Source organism: Chlamydotis macqueenii, chromosome 21, assembly GCF_036417535.1.
Source record: "Chlamydotis macqueenii isolate bChlMac1 chromosome 21, bChlMac1.mat, whole genome shotgun sequence".
Taxonomy (NCBI): Eukaryota; Metazoa; Chordata; class Aves; order Otidiformes; family Otididae; genus Chlamydotis; species Chlamydotis macqueenii.
Window position 1 is genome coordinate 3748463 of NC_141576.1, and position 22703 is coordinate 3771165.

The 22703-nt window shown below is 44.5% G+C and overlaps 1 protein-coding gene across 1 annotated transcript; it reads right to left on the reverse strand.

Annotated features, from left to right (window-relative positions):
• Positions 1-77: 77 nt before the first annotated feature.
• TTLL10 (tubulin tyrosine ligase like 10) lies at positions 78-20808 on the reverse strand. The gene is made up of 11 exons (XM_010129338.2): positions 20513-20808; positions 15787-15952; positions 14186-14304; positions 12877-12997; positions 12134-12219; positions 11744-11915; positions 9744-9915; positions 7838-7978; positions 6457-6573; positions 1451-1544; positions 78-561 (listed from the first exon to the last, which is right to left on the reverse strand). Exons 1-11 carry the CDS (start codon positions 20610-20612, stop codon positions 272-274), a joined length of 1578 nt encoding a protein of 525 aa, XP_010127640.2. The 5' UTR covers positions 20613-20808; the 3' UTR covers positions 78-271.
• Positions 20809-22703: the final 1895 nt, after the last annotated feature.

Consider the following 22703-nt stretch of genomic DNA (forward strand, 5'->3'; position numbering starts at 1 on the left):
TTTGAATGAGTTTTAAGAGTCGTCTCATTTTCCTATAATTTCTGGCTGGCTGGTTAAGGTGTAGCTTTCCGCAGAAGAACTAGGAAGGTACGGAAATAGTTACTCGTTTTGCAGTTGAGGTTGATACCTGTTTCTTTATATAAGGTGGAAATGAGTTGGACATGCACAGCACACACAAGTTGAGCTTTTATTTTCTTTTTATGTCTTCTGAACTTGTGAAAATCCTCTTGCTTTGTAACAGTTCAGAGGGTTTTTCTATGATGTGGTTTAGTTAAGATGACAATCCTTTCTGGGCAACAAGGCAACGTTTTTTTCTAAAGCAATGGATCTTCTTGGAAGATTTCTTCAGCACTGTGGCAGGGCTCTGACCGAAGTGGTTCGTACTGCCTGCGCGTGGCTGCGGAAATTGCCCTGTGCACAGGCCAGTTCTGGGCTTCGAGGGTTGTTTCTGGCCAAGGTCTGCAGCATCCTCATGATAGAGAAGCACAAAGTGGCAGAGTGTCTCTAAAGGCAAAATGCTCTGGCCTTTCAGGCGCTTGTTGAAAACCTCAAGAACCAAATCTGGAAAAGAAGAGATGCAGTTGTGAGATGGTTTGAACGCTCTGACGCTAAAATACACCCGAGCTGTGATGTGCACGCACGAAGCAGATGTATGCGTGGGATGGATGAGGGGTGAGGAGGGGAAGTGATTTCCAACCTATGATCTGTGGCCTCTGTGGACTATGACTATTAAGACAATTTAAAAAAAAGAAAACAACCCGCACTTTTCTTGCTTCCACTTCAGCCAGCTTCAGCTCCACTGGAAACATTTTAGGAAATTGGTGGGAAAAATATTGTAAAACTGCTTATAATGCACTACAGGATATGCATGCACCCCCAAATAAACATACAGATGCATAGGAAGGTAACTACCTCTGAAAGTGAGCGTAAGTAGGCTATTGCTGATACCTTGGTACGATTTTTCAGTCTTTGTATAGCTCACCTAAGAGTTGCCGGCTATATTTTGAGGTGCAGTGGGGTACGCTGCCGTTTAAGCGCTGCTGCAGCTGTGCAAGGCACAATGTAAAAACCAACTTAAATTACTGCACATTCAGAACAGGCATGAGAAAAATGTGCAGGTGTAGTTTATAGGGCCACGTATTAAGATTTAGCCTTTTGTAGGGAAATCTATAAGAAAACATTCTTAAAAGTAATTATAACACAAAAAAAAAAAAATTAACCACTTTTTTCTTTCTAATAGCTGCGGGGCTAAAAGGACCACAGCTTTTCCAGGTCTGCATGGATTAAAATTTTCAGTGCCTTCTAAATTGCTGATAAACTCAGCAGGGAGATATCTTTATTCAAAGGCTGCTTCGGACCTCCAACTGATATAAACAAGAGTCTTTCCTCTGACAAGCAGTGGAGTGATACCATTTTCTGCTGCTGGCCACCCTGTGTCTTGTTCACCTACCAAGACTCTCGTAGACTACAGCTGGGATGATGTCTCTCAAGACTTTGCAGTTGGTGTGCAATGCTGGGTTTGCGTTCATCTCCAGAAGCCAGACCTAGGAAAGATGAATGCCGATCAGGAGACCAGGCTGGGTCCCCTTAGAGCCCAAGCAATGCCCTTTTACTGACTTTGTGAACACCATGAGAGGTAGGAATACTAAGAAATCCCAACAAACTGCCAGAACATCGAGTGCAGCAGGACAGAATTTTCATAAGAACTGGATGAATTCAACAAAATCCCTTTTTGCATACATTTTCTGACTTGGGAACAACCCTACACGTTATTTGGTGTCTCTGGCTGATGCTCTTTGGATTAACTCTTGCACGATAGGTGTATAAAGGCACTGTGTTTCTTAACATAGCGGTTTCCTTAACAGTTTCTAGGTGAGTTTTTTGGATACCATGAAATAAATTTATAAGGAATCATTTTGATTTGAGATAGACACAGGATCAAAACGAAGTGAACATGGTACTGAGTTTTCAATGAACCCTTGGCCTTGATTTCCTGGGTAAGCTTTAGTTTCAGGTAGAAACCATGTAAGATCCTGATTTTTATCTCCAATTCCTTTTGAAATGCCAAAGTCTGAAGGTATGAGCCACACAGTGCGATCGTCCAGTTGCAAATCTGTGTGAAACGGAACAATTGACTTGTGTGTAATTCTGTTTACTGTTTATTTTCCCTACGTTGAGAGAAACTCATCTGTTCACTTCCTGCCTCCGCCATATGGTGCTGCATCTTGTATATAAAACATACAGGAACTATTCAGCCTTTTGTAAGGAGGGATGTTTAATCATGTAACAGGAGAATTCTGCTCTCTTTTAATTGATTTTTTTTAAATAATTTTTCTTTCTTTTTTTTTTTTTTTTTTTTCTGAAGCAGCAATGAGTTTGCTTGCAATTACCTGTGAAATGAAGTCTAAGTGTTTGGTAGATTTTTGGCAACATGATAGCCTTCACTTTGGCTCTTTATTTTTCTGAGAATAAAATACAACAATAATTTTCACTTATTTGAAATACTTTACTAAACAAATGAGAAGCTAGTAAGTGAGAGCAGTGAAATGTCTTCTTTTTTTTTTCCCCCAGAGGTGAACTGGAACAGCTGCTGAGAAAAACCTGCTTTGCAGATGCCAACAGAGGGCACCTAAGTTACATTTTTCTTGGCAAACTCATTCTTCTGAGTAAGGGTTCTTTTTCCTATTAAAAGTTCGTAAGATGTTGTGCTGATAGATATTGAACCTTCATAATTGTCTTGATTAGGCTTTGATTTCTTCTCAAAACAAATAAAACCAACAAAGAGGAGGGAGAAAGTTCTCTGTGACATCGATCATGCTGTTCATCTTCCACATTCCCCATTATTGTACAATTCTTGTGCTTCTGCCTGCATCTGGCATGCAGGTGCCTTGCTCAAAATTTCCTGGCAAAAATATGACAGCCAGAATCATAGAATCATAGAATGGTTAGAGTTGGAAGGGACCTTCAAAGGTCATCTAGTCCAACCCCCCTGCAAGAAGCAGGGACATCTTCAACTACATCAGGTTGCTCAGAGCCCCGTCCAACCTGGCCTGGAATGTTTCCAGGGATGGGGCATCCACCACCTCGCTGGGCAACAGAATGTCTGTCCTTGACTTCCTAACCATGGACCATCTTTTTTCTTTAGGCTTTTCGAGGGATGAGAACAATAACGAGTGCCCTGTGGCTTTGGTCGGAAGTGCTGCTCTGGATGTTTCTCGGGGATGAAGAGGTTCCCACTCCGTGCAGCCTGCCAGTACAACTCCGTGTTCTGTCACATCATAAACCTACTCTGTCAAGACATCACAGGTAGGCTTGAAAACTTTAAATAGCAGCATTTGCCCATAGGTTTTTGAACAACGTGCCAACTGTGGCCAGATCCTGCATTACACCAGGATCTGAGTCTCATTTCTTGCTGTTTGTATTGTGCTAGGTGCAGTAGCAGCATCTGATGAATACTTTTTATTTTCACCTACTTTGATGACTATTGTAGTCTCATTGCTGTAGAACTGTTCTTACAGCAACAGTTCAATGTCTTTGAAAGGCGCTTTGGACGATGAACTGGGCTCTGTCACCTGTTGACACGTTGGCTGACAGCGTAAGACCTGTCTCAAGGGTCCTTTCCCTGCCAACATGGGCAGAGGTAAGATTTTTTGGTGTGCAGGAAATGCATGATTGAGCCAGAGTTTTCTTCTGTTTCTGATCAAAAAACATTTCATTTATTTAACTGCGTGGCTCTTTGCTGGAGCTTGCTGGGTAGAAGCTAAACCTCCTGCTGGGGTCTCAGGGAGGAACAGGGCATCAGCGGTCCGTGCTCCCAGAGGCTCCAAGTGACTTGATAGCCAAGGCTGAGTGGGAATGTCTCTCTCTCTCTACATCAGGACTTTTTCGTAGAGAGGATGGCTGTAACATGCTCCAAAGCCCAAAGCTATCCACAGCAGGGCTGTCTTGTTCTGTGTTTGTGTAGCAGCAGGCGTCTGGGCAGCCTGACCTCTGGCTGGAGCTTTAAGCAGCACTGAAATACCAGTCAGAAATAGGAATAAAATAACTTGGTTTGTGTCCTGTGTGGACATAGCTGAAGCCTCATGCAGAGTCACAAACCAAGCACTGGAAGGGCTACTCAGATGTTGCTGAGCCACAAGGGGACCTGCTTAGTGAGAGTGGCTAAGGCAGTGGTGTTCTCTTTTCCACAGTCTCAACAAGCTTTTATCAGAATTTTTTTTTTTATCATCGTGACCTGGAGTGGGCACAACCATGTCTACAGTATCCATGTGGTACCTCATGATCCCGGGGTGAATGAAAAGCTATGTCGTTCCAATCGAAGGAACCGTCCCTGCTTTAACCGAGGATTTGAGTGTTAGCTTCATTTATGTACATCATCACAAATTGGCAAAAGGCTTATCTGTATTCAGTCTGTTCTCTGCTGATAGATAGCTGAATCCCTTTACAGCTGATAAAAAATTTACACATCTGTCTTCCCAGCATACCTCTGGAGAGAAGCCCTTTTGCACTGCTGATGCAGTGCTTTCTGAAAACAGGTTCCTTGAGCTGTGGAGAGACGTAGGCATTTACAGTGCAGCACTAGGAAGCTCCAGAAAATGGTAGGAAAAAAGCCAACGACAGCAAAACCGCATCCATCGCTTTGCTGCCTCTCCTCTTAAAGTACTTCATTCTTTTCTCAGCTTACATATGAATATGCAAAGCTCCACAGAAAACTGTGGTTTCCCAGCAGGCTCTGCTTTCGTAGTCTGTGCCTCTAAGAACTCTGAGGCAGGAAAAACACCTTCCAAAGAGCGGATCAGGATGCTGCGGGGCCTTCAAGAATTATTAGGAATGATGCTGGGGGCATTAATATCTCAGACAAATAAGGGGGAAAAGCGTGATGAGCTGTAGGACTGGACATACAAGACCATATTAAATCAGCATAAAGCAGATTCCATACGTGATGTGAAATAGGATGACGGGGAGAATAAGGCTGTTACGTATTCCAGGTGGAGAGGATAGGATGTCAGACCAGGAGTTGTAATGTCAGCCCACAGAAAACAAGGAGTTTGCTGCACTGAGCAGTGTTAACTGTGGGTTGAAGCTGTTTTCCTGCGTCCAGCTGTTGCACCCTGCCTCTGCAGGGAGTGTACAGTGTCTCTTGATGCACCGATACAGAAATAGGTTGGTTGCTCCCCAGCAGGGGCAAGAAAACATGGACAAACCTATGCTAAATAATGCCTAAATTTCCACATTGCTCTATCTCAAAGGAAAGTTCCAGGTTCCAACTTACGCTGTCACCACTAAGTGTCCAGAAATCCTCATCATACTTACAGATAATACTTGTCAAGAAACAGATTTTGTTTATCTCTCCTTATGTAAAATACATGGGGACGTAATGCTCTTTAAACACTGAAGTTTTTAACTAGCCAAGTAGGAATTGCCACAATAGAGTGATACTGGATCTTCTATTCTACTTAAAGTTTACACAGCCAGGGCTTTGCATGCCAACGTTGCAAAAGACAATTCCCACTGAAACTTGAGAAGCACCAGTTTCTGTGTCTTTGCCATTTACTCTCCCTTGCCATTGACTTCCTGTACAAAGAAGTCTATTGTTTGAGTGCCTTACCCAGTGCTGCATACATTAATGCCTTTTTTTTTTCTTAAGATTTGCTGTTCCCACTGCCCTTTGCTGGAATATGTTTGAGTTCCTTTCTGCTTTAGTAACAGCAGAATCTGCCAGGTGGCTTTCTGTTATGCTTAGGCCAGGTGGTTTTGAAGGACTGTGCTACATCTCAACCACTGTATTTAATATTTCCCTTTCTCCTGCCTTTCCTTGTCTGTGTTTCGTTCACCCTTTACGAGTTTGAGTTGTAATTCTAGCAGATTTTATGGACTCAGCAGGCTGACCTATTGATAAATGTGTCAAACCCGCAGTGAACATGGAGATGCTGATGCTGACTTCTGAATCGATAGTGACTGATTCTCCAGAATGGTGAGGGCGAGTTCTTCATCGCCTTTGACAGACGCTCAGCTAGTGTAAATCAGTGAAATACTCAAATCAGTATACTTCATGTGGTGTTAGAGGCATTACACACTGATCATCTGGCACTTTTGGTTTTTGGAGAAAGGAAAAAAATGAGCAGGCATTAAAATTCCCATCGTTTTCACGATGAACTCCACTTTCTGCGAAAATTCTGCACAGAACAGTTTCAGCTGCAGTGAGTACTCCTGTCCCACCCTGAGCTGTTAATGGCAGGGTTTCTCCGTGCAGTAAATGTACAGGCAGTATAGGTGCCCTGTCTTGATAGTGGACAATGGAACTGGAGAAAAAAAATGAATCCTGCACTTCACAGCTGACTGACTGAGTGCTCTGTTTAATTCCTAGCACCAGAGCCTGTGTTAACCGTGCTGTACTGCTGGCATGAGACATCTTGCCAACATCGTACTTGGTATTTGACAATATTGTATTCCTACCTTAAAGTTTTCATCAATTAAAAAGTCACAGCCGATGAGATCAAAGTAGCCCAGTTTGCAATCCAGTTTGTGCTTGGCGGCCAGGAAGCACTGCAACACGATCTGCTGCATCCTTTTCTGAAATGGAAGACGGGGAACAGTGGTAACTGGTCATGGTGAATGCCAAGGGTATAGGAGTCCCTGTAAGTCAGAGGTGCCTTCTTGGTTTAGGGATAGTTTTTCTTCCCCTGCCTCAAGCACAGCTCCTCTCTAGACTTGGAAGGATGTTGAATTTTGAACTTGCTTCTCCAGATTGCTGCAGTGGTGCATGAAGGAAGCTTGGCCCTTGTCCCTTACCCAGAAGGAGCTGTCTGCAGAATTTTTAGGGTATTCTTTCATTTACTCCTATGAGGGCACCTAGATGTGAGCTGAACACAGCTATTTCTGGCTGTGGTGACTCACAACCCCCTCACAGCTGTACTGGACATCATGTTTTAAAGAAGCCTGGTGAGTTACAGCAACCTGCAGTAGGTGATGCTGAGCTTCACTCAATTTGGAGTTGGAATGCACAGAGGGGAATTTCTGCATGAAAAGAAATACCATAAAGCTGTCTGAAAAGTTTCTGATCCCCTGAGAAACTTGATTAATTCAACTAGATTGGCCTCTGAGCTGCTTTTCTAAACAAAAACATTATCTTAACAAAGTTTTTAGCTTTTAAATTTTCTTTGTAGTTGGCTTTAAACTACAGCATTTCCAAAATTAACCTGAGAAAGCTGTGGCCTCTGTCCTTTTCATTTTCACCCCAGCAAGTCATGTAGAGGACTGATTCATCATTAGACTCAGGCTGATGAAAGGAAGTCTCGGGGATCATTTCTTCACTTTGTTTCTTCAACAAGACAGGAAGAGGGTAAGAAATCAAGCCAGCTGAGTCTTCTTATCTCTCCTTCATGATAAAAGAAAATCTGAGGCCCTGACGTGATTTTCATGTGGCAAAATCAGACAGAAAGCGAAGGGTGAGACCAAGTCAGACAGGAAAGAGACCACTGAAAGTGCAGTCCCTTCTCAGGCTGAGACCTGTCAGGCTGGAGAGCTCTCTAATGTGTACTTTATTTTTTTTTTAGTGCAGAGGCCAGGAACGTGAAGACTATAATTACATTTTTATAGCTAGCATTTACATTCACAGGCTCTTTCCCAGTGGTTTACCCATGTTATTAAAGTAAATTCATTGTGTCTTCACTTTGGTGTTTAGCATCTGCAGATAAATGGTTCCCATGGGACCATCAGTGCCGTCTCACCCAGTCTATGTGTTTCCTTGGGGGCTCCAGTGAGCTGACGGTTTTTCTCCCTATTCCTGTCACCCTAATTAGGGAGACTAGCACAGCGTACACTCGCTTGTACTCACAGTAAACACAGTGAAAACCCAGTCTTCGGGGAGGCCATGGCTTGTTCTGAACTTCTCATTAACGTAGCTGTTGAAGTGCTCCATGCGCCAAACTGTCTCATCTTTCAACTGGCCGTACAGGGAATTCTTCTTCTGCATGTACTGGGAGGTGGGGGAACAGAGCAAAGGGAGGATTAGATTTCCAGCAGTGAAGAGTAACCGGGAACCGGCTTGCACAGCAGACATCCAACTACGCCGAGTTCTTCCAGACATCTGAAGTCGAGAAGAACCCCAGGATCAAGTTAGAGAGGTGGAGGGGATAGAGCCCCTCAGTAGCAGAGCTAAACGTGAGCAAATGTGCTCATTCCCGTTGTACAACGCGGCCGCAGGCAGAAATGTGCCTGACCCACACGGGCATTGCAGAGACAATTACGCAGGGTGTCTGTCAAAGCAGTGTTTGTGTGTGTGTGTGTGCGCATGTGTGATATGTCCGGACCAGTGGCTGGCAGACAGGGAGAGGTGCTTTCAAGTCACAGTGATGACATTCTTTAGGCTAAATCCAGTTCCAGTGTCTGTCTGCCTAGTGCTCTCCTCGAGGAGAGTCCATCTGGGAGAGACGAGGAGGAAACCGAGGTGAGGGTTCCTCTCTTCCACTGTCTCATTAATCCCCGTGGACCTGGAGTTTATCAATAATGGGGTATTTACGTTGTTTAATCAAAGGCAAGTCCCCCTTCCCTGTGAAACAGCTGGGCTTGGCTGCAACTCCATCTGTTACTGAGGTTGCAAAGCTTCTGGTTAGTGATGCTGTCTCTGCTACCTCTTGTCTTTTGGAAATACAGTGGGGAAAATGGCTGATTCCAGGTGGGATGAAAGGGTAGGAAGGGATTGAGACCAGAATCAACGGTCATTTGGAGAAGTCTGGCCTATTACCTGCATATTTTGTTTCCCTTCTCCCAGCAGAAACCCAGATAATTTATGTTCTGCTAATAAACACCTGTCCTTTGTTTAATAGCACTTGTGCCATGGGATCCTGCGCGAGCACCTGAATTCCCGTGTGGATCGCTCTCTAGCTGAGCAAACAAACTGTTCCAGGAAAACAAGTGGCACACTGATAATGGCATATATTGCAGGAAGCAGCGATAATCTGCTGTCCTGAACTGCACTTCTGCAGGAACCATAAAACTCCAACTGAAGTGGGCTTGTCTGATGCCTCTCTAATGCGTATTTTGCGAGTTCTCAGAACACAGCATGACACTGGGAGGAGAGAAGGGCTTTAAAAGCAAACTGTCCTCTTCCTTCTGATTTTTTTAAATTCCCTTTTATCAATGCCAGTTCTAACGGCTGAAGGGCCTCATTTGAAGCAAAACCGCAGGTAGATCTGAGCAAGGCAGGCTTCTATTTTGTATGACAAGAGATGCATGGGGGTACAAGCCACAGCAGTCTTGTTCTGTTACAGTTCTCATTTGAGAAGAAAAGCAATGATGGAGATTTAAGGATGATGGCTCTTGAAGAACACATCTGCATCTTACATCATTATGATTATCGTGTTTAAGCGCAACAGGATGAGCAAAATCCTTAGCCAAGATTAGGGGTCCTTTCTGCTAGGTAGTGGCAATCAAAGGCTCCTTGCCCTAAGAAGCTTATGGTCTACAGATACATGAGAGAATAATGGTAGGAAAAAGAGGTCCAGGGAGATAAATTGTCAGGTTAAGAGAGAATTGGTCCGTGACAGAGAACAGAACCTGATCCGTTACTGCTTCTGTTCACCCTTGTTGCCGTGCCTGACCATAAGCTCACACTCATTTCCTGGGTGCAGGGATTTTGCGTGCATGAGACATTTATTTTTAGGTCTCAAAAGCCTTTTTTTTTTGCTTCCCATCTGTGTCCGCACCCTCCCCTTCTTCTGAACTAAGTGCACTTAGTTTACCTGGTTGGTCAGATGAACAGTCAGATCGTCAGAAGCGGCATCATAATCGACACAGGTCAGCCGGACATAACCCTGGGCAAAAAACAAGACGTACGGTGCTGTGCAGGCAATGAGGAGGTAGGACCGGACATCAAACTTCTTCCCTTCCAGGAGCAGAGGCTGGTGAATATACCTGTCAGAGCAGCATTTCAACAGGCGTCACCAACAAGTAGCCATAATACATGGCAATTCAAAGCTCACAAAACCCCACAGCCCTTCATTTCACACCACAGAACTCATGTTTGTCCTTTTCAATCCTTTTTAAGGTGAATGGCAGCAGAGGGCGCCCGTAGGAGAGGTTAGAGATGCCAAGAACCGCTCATTTCGAGAGGAACAGAAGCTGCGCCGAGTCTCAGAAGCAGGAGGTAATTAAAGATTTACTAATATTTACTGCAGAATATACAAAGTTTATGCCTCTGCACAAAGAGCCCTTCGTACAGCACCATTGCTTTTATTGCCAGGGTCATGTAATCTGGGAATTGTCTCCCTTTATCATCAAAGGTTGCTGGATGTCCAGGTAAATAACAAGGATATGCTGTTAAAACGATCAATGCTAACAACAGTTTTCAAAGGAATATGGAGCCTCGTTCTTCAGACCATAAGCCATTCCCTCATTAATAGAAATCAAAATGAGATGTAAGGTAGCGTGCAACCACGTCTTGCCCAGGCACTGCTGCTTGTCCTTGTCAAAGACCACATGTTGGTCTAACTAAGGCACTTGGTCTAATTTTGTCAGGCAGATTTTGCTCCGTGCACTGGCTGTGCATAAACACAGTCCCCCCGATGGCAAAAAGCCTGTAAGATCATTATTCCTCTTTACCATTTTCAACCTGAACGCAGGTTGCTGTGCGCTGTGTTCTCTGGCAAGACAAAGATGCCAAGCCGTGACAGCAGAATGTCGGGGAGGTGGCACAGGGTCAGCGTGAGGAATCGGTATCGCCGCTTTGCCTGGACATGCAGTGATCACTACATGGCGAAATGCGCTTCTCCCGTGGTCATGAGCGTGTCACGTTGGCGTTGCTGGCATGTCATGACAATGCCGGGCAGTGTCATGCAGGTATGGACCCCTTGATGTTGAGAGTGCCCTGTATGCCTAGCTGTGCACACTAAAGAGATCTGGGAACCGCAGCTCCTGGGATAAATAATGAAAACATCTTTTTTGTATTTCTCTCTGAAAATTTTATTCACTCATCTCAAAGCACTGATGTGATTTACCTAAAATGCATTTCTCAATTAAGAGAGGGGCACTGAGGCAAAGGGAAGTCGAGTGCGTTGTGTAAGAGCAAGCAAGTGACATTCAGTAGCTGAAAATGTTCCCGTTACTTCTCCTGCCTTATTTTTCCCTTCCTTTTTCTGCTGTTCTGCTACTCTACAAAGCAGTGGCTGAGAGGTTCTATATTCTACAAAGAAGAAACTTCAGAGTTCTTTTATTCATGCAAGGAATAAACAATAAAACAACTCTAACCCAAAATTTTAGTGACTGCTAGCCACTGCCTGTTGATTGAGGTATAGACTTTTGCAGCGTTGAGGCAGAGTTAAGAAGATGTTTGAGAGGCTTTGTTAGATTGCACAGAACAGATATTGTAGCTGTACAATTTGTAAAACGCTAGCTTTGTGTAAGAATCTGGGATAATAATTAATTTAAATTGCTTTGCACAAGGCCTTATGTGTAGCATTGCTGTACAGAACGGTAGCATCTGGCCTTTTGAAGTCATTCTTTAATTTCCAGAGAAAGGTAGACTCAAATCTTTCTGATGACAAAGATCTACCTTGAAATGGCTGAAGGGTAGATGCAAGACAGGCTAACCAGAGAAATACCCTCCTCCACAAAACGAAATCTCAGGTTGGTGAGATTGTGGTGTGACCACGTTAAATACCTATGGAACACTTCAACTCTCTGAGGCCAATGTGCTTAACCAAGCCCACTGCTCACAGCTGGATTCTCAGGCTTCGGTCTCTACCTTTGCACTATTCTTGCCCGAGGACCCTTGTATGGCACCTTCTCACTGAGCAGATATTCCTTGGTGCTGCGGAGCTTGGCCTGAAGGATGTTGACAGCGGCTGGATTCTTAAGCAGGAAAATTCCTCGACCTCGGTTAGAGCAGCTTGGTTTGCAGATCCAAATCTGTTCTCCTGCAGAGAGGAGGAGTCTATTGTAGTACCATGTGTGATATGAAACACCGATGTGCCAGTTAGTCGGCTCTGAAAACCGCTCACCTGAACGTGTGTGTGTGGATATACATACACATGCACATCGATATCAGTTATTATCGCTGTGCATACTTTTATGGACATTTTAGAGGACCACATAGCTATTTCAATTGGTTGCTACCATGATTAAAACAAATCACCTTTACAAAGCTCAAAAAAGGCATTTCTCTCATCTTTTAAGTCCAGGCGAAAAGTCTGTGGGAAGAATTCTTCCATCTTCAGTAACCTATGGGAGAATCAAATATGAGTTGGAAACCCTGTCCAGCACATTCATTCCCTCTGTTAATTTCAGAAAGATGATTGCAAGTAGAAAGTTAAGAAATTGCTTTTTTTTTTTTTTTTCCTGCTTGTAGACAGTGGTGTGTTTGTTGTATGTTTTTTTCTGAGCTACTTCATTCCATAAGTTTTCAAGAATAAATGTTAGCCTGAAGACATTCTTCATATGCTCAGTTTTTTTTTAAAAAACTACTTGAGATGGCTGCAGGTAACCATGGTGCAGGATTGCCATTTGGTTTTTTGGTAGGTCAGAAATATAGGAATAAGCTTCTCTTAACATTTACAGTGTCTACGGCACAAGAAGTTGTGGCAATTCCAGTGGGATGATATTCCCAAAACAGGGGAATTACTGTGACTGTTGTCTTTGGGGGACCTGGCACTCCTGCAACTCCAGACATAGAAGAAGAAGAAGAAATTCTGTCTCTAATATATGTACTTCTGGAAAAAAAAAAAAAAGAATTTTCTAGAAGTTAAGAGAGAAATAAAACCCCATATACTTTGTATCCTCCACGGTTATACATCCAGGAAAAACCAGTCCTTTGTTTATGTGCTCTTGCTTTCTGTTGAAATGTTTCTGGTCAAGTTTCCAAGAGGTGAGAGTTCTTACTTGGAAGGAGAGCTTCTACTGATCTTTGTCATCACCCGCTCTTGTTCTCTCAGGCAGCATAAAAGCCCAGTCTTACTGGTGAGGACTCTGTTGTTCGGAATCTGGTAGAGAAGCTGCTTACCTGTGTGAGGGGAAAAATAAAGCTTGCCCTCATCGTCCCATGCAATAGAATCTGCAGGATGAAGCTGACTGTCACTGTTAACCTTCACCAAATTTGCTTTCAGGCAGTAGTGACTGACAGAGCAGTGAGATCGCCTGCTGTAAATGTTTTTGTCCAACCTGATGGGGCTTCACGATACAGGGCATCCCTCGCCCACTCCAAAGGTGACACTGTCGTCACACCGTTCCAGCAGCAGAATTGCGTTTAAACGTGGCCTGTCTGCACCGCCGTGTGTTCGACCAACTGCTGTAACGGTGCAGGCTGGCAAACAGCCACCACATTGCCCTCAGGGCTGGCGGGAGGCTGTGCGTGGACTGGCAGGGAAGTGATAACACCCTCCCTCTGCCACAGGAAGACACGCAGCTCCATGCCGTGATGCTCAGGCTTGACCAGCTCCCAGAAGGAGAAGAATTGCCCCAGAAGCTGTGCTTAGGGAATTTTGCATTTGTTATGCAAAATATCACTCTGAGGGTGCTGGCCAGAGACACTGATTTTATGCTTTTCTGGTGGGAAAGCTGGCTGGGGCCTGTGAAGTCATCACTGATGAGATGGAGGGGAGGGGCAATTTAAAAAGTTGCTCGCTAATACAGTGGAGTGGTTTGGCTTTTAGTGACTGTGTTCTCCCTAGACAGAGACAGCTGGGCCTGGCATGTGTGGGGTGACCCATCTTGAGCTTACTTTATTTCTTTCTTCCTTCCATTCCTCCCCTCCCGACCTCCACGGTGGGGATTGTCTGTCAAGGCGAGGCACCCTCCGGATGCAAGGCCCAGACTGGTGCTCGAGAGGAGCCGGAGTCGGCTGCGTGCTGTCCCTATGCTACAGTCTGTCCACTGCGGCCTGTCCTCAAATCCAAAGCAGGAGGACTGCGTTTCAAAAGTGCCTGTGATGGTTTATGGTTAGCTCTCTGCACTGCCGATTTCACTATACTTAGTTCATTTCCATGGTATCTTTTCTCCCAGAGCTGTTTTCTTGTCTAAACCCTTCTATTTAATCACCGTGGCAATCCAACTCGATATCCCCTCTGAGGTCTGACAAAAAGTTGAGGTTACCTGTTTCTCCTACCCCTCCTCTGCCCTGGGAGCCACAAGTCCAGCATTCTCAAGTTTTTCCCACTACCCCCTCCCACGAAAGGCCCACAGACACCCCTACCTTCTTTGAAATGGTAATAGGTCTCTCGGCACTTGATTTCACACCATTTCAGCGCATAATCCTCTCTCGTGTTGTCATAGATACGCTGCCAGCCCCTGCTCTGGCAATAGATGCTCACACTGCGCGTGGAAAACAAAACAGCAAAGTAGCCTCCCTTCTAGTAACAAATACTTTGTTAGGTCCTGTCTCTTGATCTCCTAATAATTTTCTCTGGGAGCCTGACCTACCATGCCCAGAAGTCCCTGGGTGGGGGACGAGGTGGGAAGCATTAATTAGAACAGCTGTTAGTGGACCTGCTGCTCTGACCTTGAGAGGGCAGGGGGCTAACAGAGGATGCTAAGAACACTGTGATTCAGCAGCTCTGAGAGCTTGTACCATTTCATCAGGGTTTTCCCAATTAGGATGCAACTCCGTCCTGGTTCTGGCTAGGACTGAGTTAATTTCCACCAGAGCTGGGAGAGGAGCTGGAGCTGGTGGCACCTGTGGCTGGGGGACACAGCTGGGACAGTTTACCAGTTAGCCACCAGCTGGGACAGGTTACCCCAATTGGCCCAAGGGCTGGTCCATCCCGTGTGTGATGTCACGCTGGGTCTATAAAATGGGGATGGTGCTGAGGGACAGGTTTTTGCCACTCAGGAGGGAGCTGGGCATCAGGATCCACTGTGAGCTATTGTACTGGGAATTACGTGCCGAAGTATATTCTGTTATTGTTTTTGTTTTCCATCTCGGTTTTCTCTTCCTCTGCTGTTCTGTCAAACTGTTTTTATCTCAACCCACAAGTTTTGCCTTGATTTCTTTCCTGATTCTCCTCCCCATTTCACTGGGGGGTGGTGAGGAGGGGAGCGAGCCGTGTGATATTTTAGCTGCTGAGTGGGGCTAAACCACAACAAACCGGTACCCGTGGAATACAAATGTTCAGGGTTCAGCCTTAATAAGGAGCCTCTCTGCTGAGGAGTTTAGGGAGAGATGCCAAGTAGCAATAGAAAAAGCTGTTTGTAGACAAAACTATGGAAATGCAGGAAGGGAAGTGCTGTTTGTAGCAGAGATTCTGTGGTGCTTGCTGGTGACAACAGCTAGAGAAGAATGCCAATGTGCTGGAAAGAGCTCAGAAAGGAATGAATGGAATTTCTGGTCTGACGTTTTTTCTTGGGAAGAAATTTCTCCTTTTTTTTTTTTTGCATATTTTACATTTAGCATAATATTATGTTGGTCAACAACAGTGCCTCCTAGCTCTAGTGATGATGCTAGCAGATTTGCTACACGGTGTAGGTAAGTGATTTCTGAACAGCCCCACCAGAGAAGCTTTCATTAGACAAATAAAAGTATTCTATTTGCAAAGATAGAGTTGTTAGCTGCTCTACCACAGGTGGCCTTCCAGTGGATACTTTCTATTTGAATTATTTTTAAATGGTTCCCCAGGTGTACCGCCCCAAACAGACAGCAAATCAAAGGAAAATTATTTGAGGCCACTGGACAATGGATAACGTTGCATGACTTGGGATGGGATAAAAATGATTTAACAGAACACCAGAGGAAAAGAAAACAAAGCAGTAACAGAATATACTTAAGTTCATATGAGTCTGCTGAGAGGACCTACTTACAGCCCAGCTCCATTGGATCCACTGATGTAAAAATATGGTCCTGGTCGCATTGGTACTTTTGGTGTCTCTTTTCCTGGCTGTTCTTCTTGAGGGCATGCCTTACCCTGTGTTCTGTTCTCATTAGACTTGGCTTTGTCAAGCTCCACTTCAGAGTTGATGGAATGAGCTGCAAAATTGGAAATTGAGAAACTTCAGATCATCTGGGATCTTCTTAGAATCCTCATCTAGAAAGTCAGCTGTTACAGAAAAAAATACTGTAAGGTAAGGGACTGCTTCAGTTGGTTTTATAGCCATCACTAGGGGTATTGTCTCAAAACAATTCAGAAATTATTGCTAATGTGACCTGGTAGCAGGTACCATAGAATATTAAGTGGAAAACCAGAGGAAATACAATAAAATGTGTAGCGTAAGGGACCATTGCAATCAGCTCTGGTCTGTCAGCGTTAAATGGCATTCTCTTGCTTGGCGGGCCTCTGCTCACAGGACTTTCTCAGATACCTTGTCCAGGTGGGTCTCAGCTCTGCCCTGAGCGGAGCACAAATCATTCCAGCGATCCATATGGAAGGCTGGGGATGGCTATGGGAGGGTCTGACAGACTGCAGGGTCTGGAGAGGTGTGGAGGTACAAAGGAATAAGGGCAAGAAGAGCCTCCTAAAAAGTGTTACCCATATACTGTGCATTGAAAATGTCTTTTCAGCTGTTAGAGTGTGTAGGAATTTTGACAAGCCCAGGAGGTGACAGCTCTGCGGTTCCCCTGACAGCCACAAAGTGGAATGGCACACTAAACTGTGGTGGCAATGACTGAAGGGGTGGGAATGGGAAACACACTGCTTCAAACTGGTAACTAATCATGTCAGGCTTGCAACGATTCTGTTACTTATTCTCAGATCCCAGAGTTGAAAAGCTGGTGAATTCCGAGGGAATAATTTTTTTTTTCCAGGACAAAGTTAGAAGGATCTGCCTAACCAGTAAGTGTTGCTGCATTATTTGTGGAGGAGAATATCAGAGCTTGTATCTAGCTGTAGCAGATGTGAAGAACTTTAACTACCTGGCCTTCTAGGAATGACAAACTCAATTGAAAACATCACTTCCAGATCTTCCTTGCTCAAGAGATTTCCTTGTATAATACATAGCAAAAGCTGTTCTTTTGCAAGGCAAATTGAGACTCTGTGACTTTTCCCCATCACCCCAATGCTTTGTCCATAATTCAGGTCTCTGACGTTCTTCATACAGCACAGACCATTCTCAGGTGTGGTCCCCAGTCGTGTTCTAAAGGATAGAGATACTTCAAAGCAGCTGAGCAGCTTGAGTACTGTCTCACCCAGACAGAGATACAGGCCAAGAGGTCTAACAGTGTGCTTTATAATGTATTTGTTTTAACTAAAGTAGCAAAACTTGTTCAGAATCTTTCCTGATGCAACTAGACTGTCATATGCCGTGGTACTGTTGTAAAAAAAAATATGAGATGTGAGAAATTTCTGTCTGATCGATCCTCATATTGTTCAAATGTTCTCAAAACAAATCAGTGAAGTGATAGTACATAAATGAGACAAAAGACGTTCAGATTGGAACTTGGATCATGTCTGGATATGAGTGAAAGAATGATCCGTAATGGGAAATTTTATTTTGAATATGGTTGCTGGTAAAGGACTTGAGAAGGGCAAGCCATATTGTTTCAGGAGTGGTATCTGACGTAATGGTGTCATCAGCCTCAAAACCATTGCTGGATTTATTATCCACTATCTTGGTCTGTTTGGGGTTTATGTTACTAACATTTGGGATATTGATACCCAAATCATTGGCTCCAAACCTACAGAAAACATAGAAAGGCTTGATACTTTCAGGGGCTGAGAAACTGTGCCTCTGGTTTCTCTTCAGCCTGGCTATGCACAACACTTTTGGGAACAGCAAAGCCTGTGAGTCGACTAAAAAGTCCGCTCTGTCCTAGTTCCGTTCGTACTGGAATGAGGTGGGAGCAGGGAAGGAGGGAGCAGGCAGCAAGCAGATGACAAGACTGGAGTTGTCTACTCTTTGGACTGTTCTGTTATCGTTATTTGTTACAGTATACCCTGTGATCACACGAGCACAAGCTTCCAGCTCAATGCCAAAACTCCTTTGACTGAAGTGGAGCAAAGGTGCTGGGCATTGTTATCTCCTGTATTTTACAAGCGCTTGTTTTATGTCTTGGTTGCACTCCACCTATGAACACAGGTGCAGTCCACAGTGACCTGCGTGCCCACAGTTACTGGATTTCCCAGCAGGCTCGCACACCTGGCTCCGTTTGCTTTGGAGTAAAGGAAGTTGCTTGCAAACTCTTTGAGGTGGGACTTGCTTGAAATGTCTTCTTTGTGTGGTACCTTGCACCAAAGGGTTCTAACAGTAAAAGCCCTCGAGTTGTTACAAACGGCAGCATTATCGGTGCTAATCCCTGCACTCCTGCCTTGAATTCCCTCTTTAAATTAAACCCAAACCAAACAAAACAACACACTAAACAACCAGTTCAAGCAAGCCAGGGCACAGTGTCCAGGATGGAGAACGCTGTCTCAGCAACGTCTTCTAACCAACTGAAATGAGATTTTTCCACGGTGCATTTTAAGCTGTCACTGGTTCTGCGGAGCTCCGGCTATGCTTGCTGGTTGCGGGATGGTGGACGGGTGCAATGGGGAAGACGTTCCAGCAGAGAGCAGTGCCTGGCTCTTTGGCCATGCTCTCATTTTGCCATCACAGCACCAGACCGGGCGAAAACATAACATATTCTGTCTCCCTCCAGAAGAGACTGTCATTAGCCACTCAGTGACGGGTTTTTTTTGAACAAGCTGTTTGAAAGTAGCTCAAAGACAGGACCAATGCATTATGCATAAGCGTCAGGGAAATTAAAAGACGCACAGAAGAGTGGTACAGCTCTACTGTTTCCTTGACCCAATGTGATTTATGAAAAGGTCGTACGGCAAAGCGGTACCACCTCTCCAGCTACTGGTGTCTTCCAGGAGGGAGGCTGATCTCTCTCCTCTGCCTTAGCGCGCTGTGTTACGGTGCAGTTCTTGTTACGCTTTGATATGGGAATGTAAATATTTATTTATCTATTTTTAACGCTTAATTGCTCATTTGTACCTCCTGCGAGAGCTTCTGGCTCTTTTATCTCCACCATCCTTGCCTGGATTGCTAAGAAATTAACCACTTTTAAACAGTCTCATTTATCCTGAGACACGGACACAGGAAATATCCTGCAGTGATTGAGTGCTGCTGAGGTATTCTTCCATTAGTCTGAGCACGTACGTGTCTCTCCCTCTCTAATCTTTATACAGAGACCCAGGGGGGTGGCAGCCCTTTATCTTCTTTTTGTATCTCATTATGGAATCTCTCAGTATTAAAGATGAACCTTCATTTCATTGAATCTTTTGACAGGTATTGTTTAAGCATAAGTCCCCTTATTTTTCATTTGTGTGTTTTTCATCCGTAGATGGCTAATTATTGAAGAGGTAAGGAGAGACAGAGATGGAGGGGATTATTCCCATTGCCTGACTGCATAAATTTCAGGCAAGGGCCTTTTCACTTGTCTGTCAGAGGTGGGATTAGACGCTTGTTGGGACTGGGGCCCTTAGGAAGGACCAGGCAGAGCGGCTCGGCTTGCAGACCTGATCGGCGGAGAGGAGTGGGTGTTTCAGAGGCTGACTTTGTGCATCTGAACTCAGTTCAACGTTGTTCTGTGGAAGAACCTCTCTGTCCCAGAGGTATTTGTGGTGGGGAGGGAGGAGAGCCCTTTGGGGATGCTGTCTTCTGACTCATCACGTGAGCTAGCAGTGTGAAATCCAACTGTGATTCCCTCAGAGAGCCCACACAGAGATTGTCTTCACACCGGGTGCAGCCAGTAAATTGCACTGCCTGAGACAATTTTGAATTCGGCTCATTAATTTTTCTGGGAATTGTTGGTGGTGTCTGTGTAAGCAGCTCCTATCTAATCTCCGCTCTGCTTTCAGCGCACGCGGGGATAAACACACTGGCAGGGCGACGCAGTCTGCTTTGAGTCATTTGCTTACAAAAAAAAAAAAAAAAGCAGAGCCTAAAACACAGAACTTCCTTTTCCCCTTTTCCATGAAAAGGAGGGTTTACCAGAATAGTTGCTGACTGATTTTTATTTTTTTTTTAAATCTAGCTGAAATTTTTATTTAAGAAAGCTAAATGATCTAATCATCTTTTTAAAGACAAGCGTTATCCTAAAGATTACCTCATATTAAAAACGTTTTCAGTTGAAACAAATGAATGTTTTTTACTGCCAACGCACAGAGATGAGTTCAACAATGAATACATCAGAAAAAAATAGTACTGCAGGTTTTGTCCTTGAAAGATTTGTAACATTTCAGCCAAATTATCTCTCTATAAAAAAAGTCATGGTTTCTTTTCAAAGGAGCCGCTCGCTAATGGATAGCTTGTATTTTTCTTCACGTTTTCAACACAACACTTAAAATGTTAGTATGAAATATTTTAATTTCGCTAGATATTTGTCAGCCAGCACCAATAATTTCTGTCTTGAATTATTTTAGAAGCAAGGGGCTTGTATTTTCACAGAGTTAAATTTAAAATGGTGTAAATTAGGTGCAATATGTCGGAGTGGCCAGCGCTTTGGCTAGTACCAGAAGGTGTAACTCCCTTGATACTGGCGTCACCGGAGAGCCTGGTCATAGGACTCGGCACAATTAATAGCTAAAACCAACGATCCAACATGTACCTCTGTCAGCCGATGAGGATCCAGCCTGTTGTTGGTTACTCCCTTGCATCCTGGAGTTGGTGTTCTTGTTCTTCTTCCTCTTGGTGGGCACCAAGGCCATCTCAGCCTCACCTGCAAAAAGAGAGATCAGCCAGAGTCATGAGTGATCTGGGAAAGCTTGTAAGATGTATTTTTCTCTGTCACCATTTGCTCTGTTGGTTGTAGATGCCATTTTTTCCCCATCTTCTGCAGTTTTTTTTTTCATTTCTTCACAATCTTTATTTTGACATAGTTGTTTAGCTGGGAATACATAGGCTCTACTTGCTATCTATAGCTTCTCATGGGTGGTCTCTAGTGCTAACTAAGCTTGTTGGCGACGGTGCTGAGGATCTGAGTGCTTTTGTGTCTAATCTTTGTGTATTTTCTACTTCCTTCCCGTTGATTGCAGGTCTTGCGTTGCCTTGTAAATTGGCCGTAAGTAACTGGGTGCTTTCCCTAAGCCTGCTGCGCATGGTGGAGCAGTGTCCAAGAGTGGTCTTCAGATATATCAGGGATTCTTTGTCTGTGGCATCATCAGGCTCCAGTTGTTCAGCCCTGGGATAAGAGACAGGCTTCTTTTTGGGAAACTTGAAAGTGGAGACTCATTTTTTATCTTTGCAATGGATACGAAAACAACAAGTGAGGTAGACTATCTGTAGACAGAAACCATAATACCAAATAATTGTTGGCAGAATATTTTTAGCAAGTTTCATGCTTGGAATAGTCAGTTGTAAAAAAATGACTCGTTCTGACCCAACGCTGCAACTATTTGGTAGGAAGGATGCTTACCTAGAAAGAATAGGGCAACTGAAACCTCAGCTAGAATTAGGAAAATATATATTTGCGACTTTGACTTACAAGCAAAAGTAACAAATAGTCTGAGAACACCCGATAGATGGAGCATGTCCATAAGAAGGACAAATGCAAAAGTGTTACTGGAAGTACTCTTACAAAGGAAGATACAACGCCATAAGCTAAAATACGATATTGAGATGTGTTTAGAGCGTATTTCCTGTTAGAGCCTGTCCTCCCCCAACGTGATTTGTCGTGGTGGGTAGGCAGGGACAAGCGTGTCGGTGCCACCGACTCATCGTGTCTGTGGCCGTGCCACAAAGCGTTGCAGTGCCGGTTCCCCCATCTGCCAGTCTGAGCAGTAATTGCATAATTGCAGCTGGGTGGGACTGGAATTCTCGTTTTGTAGAGCAGTCTGGCTGACCGTTCAACTCTGAATGGAGTTTTATTTTCAGTTGGAGGCCAAAGACGCCTGCAGTTTCCCGCGACGTGACGTGTTAAAGAAAAAGAAACCGTCTCCAAAAAATGGGAGGTTTAGAGAAAGGTGTGTGTTGTGGAACCTCAGGACACCTGCCCATCTCTAAACCTCAGTCTGGCAGAGCCGCAAGGGGAATTAGGGGGGAAAAAGGTTCTTTGTGACTCCAGAGGAAGGTAAGGAGTGTGGGCTGGCGTAATACACAGCAGCTGTCACCCAGAAGAGTTGGGCAGAGGGCTTTTGCCAGGCAGTGAGGTGAAGCTGTAAGATGCCCTGAAGAATGACAGGAAATAAGATGCTCCTCTTGCTCTCCCCCACAGACTGGGAGGCATCCTGACAGGGAAAGAACTGACAAGAGTTGTTTAAAGTGGGGATTTGTTAGCCTTGGGTTAGGGTCCTGACTCCAGCGTGGAGCAAAGGCTGCTCTGGGTGGAGCTGTAGAGAAAGAGGGAACGTGTGGAATGGGGAACAGAGGGTATGTGGTGGTTGATCTTCAGGTGGGTTTGCCTGGGCTAGTCTGGTTGCAGTGAGGAGTCTGGCAGTGCTTTCTCCTGCACCCAGAGTGCACAGGTCAGGAAAGGAGTAAGGGTCAGGCAAAACACACACGAAGAAATCCTGTGGTGATAATAAAGAGATGGTGCTGCTATATCCAGAATTTATGAAAAGCCTTTGATATCAAAGAACATTATTTTAGGCATCACCTTGTTTGCCTGGAGAGGTCCTACCTAGTTGTTCTGCAGCAACTCCACAAAACAGTTCAGAATTTTTACACAAGCGTATCTGACGACAGCAGGTTGCCCAGTTTTGGTGAGCTGACGAGATCTCAAGAGAAGAGGCTTTGAGGATTTGCTGAATCATGTTTGGAGTAAGGGCCTGCAACATTCACCCCAAATATCATAATACAGG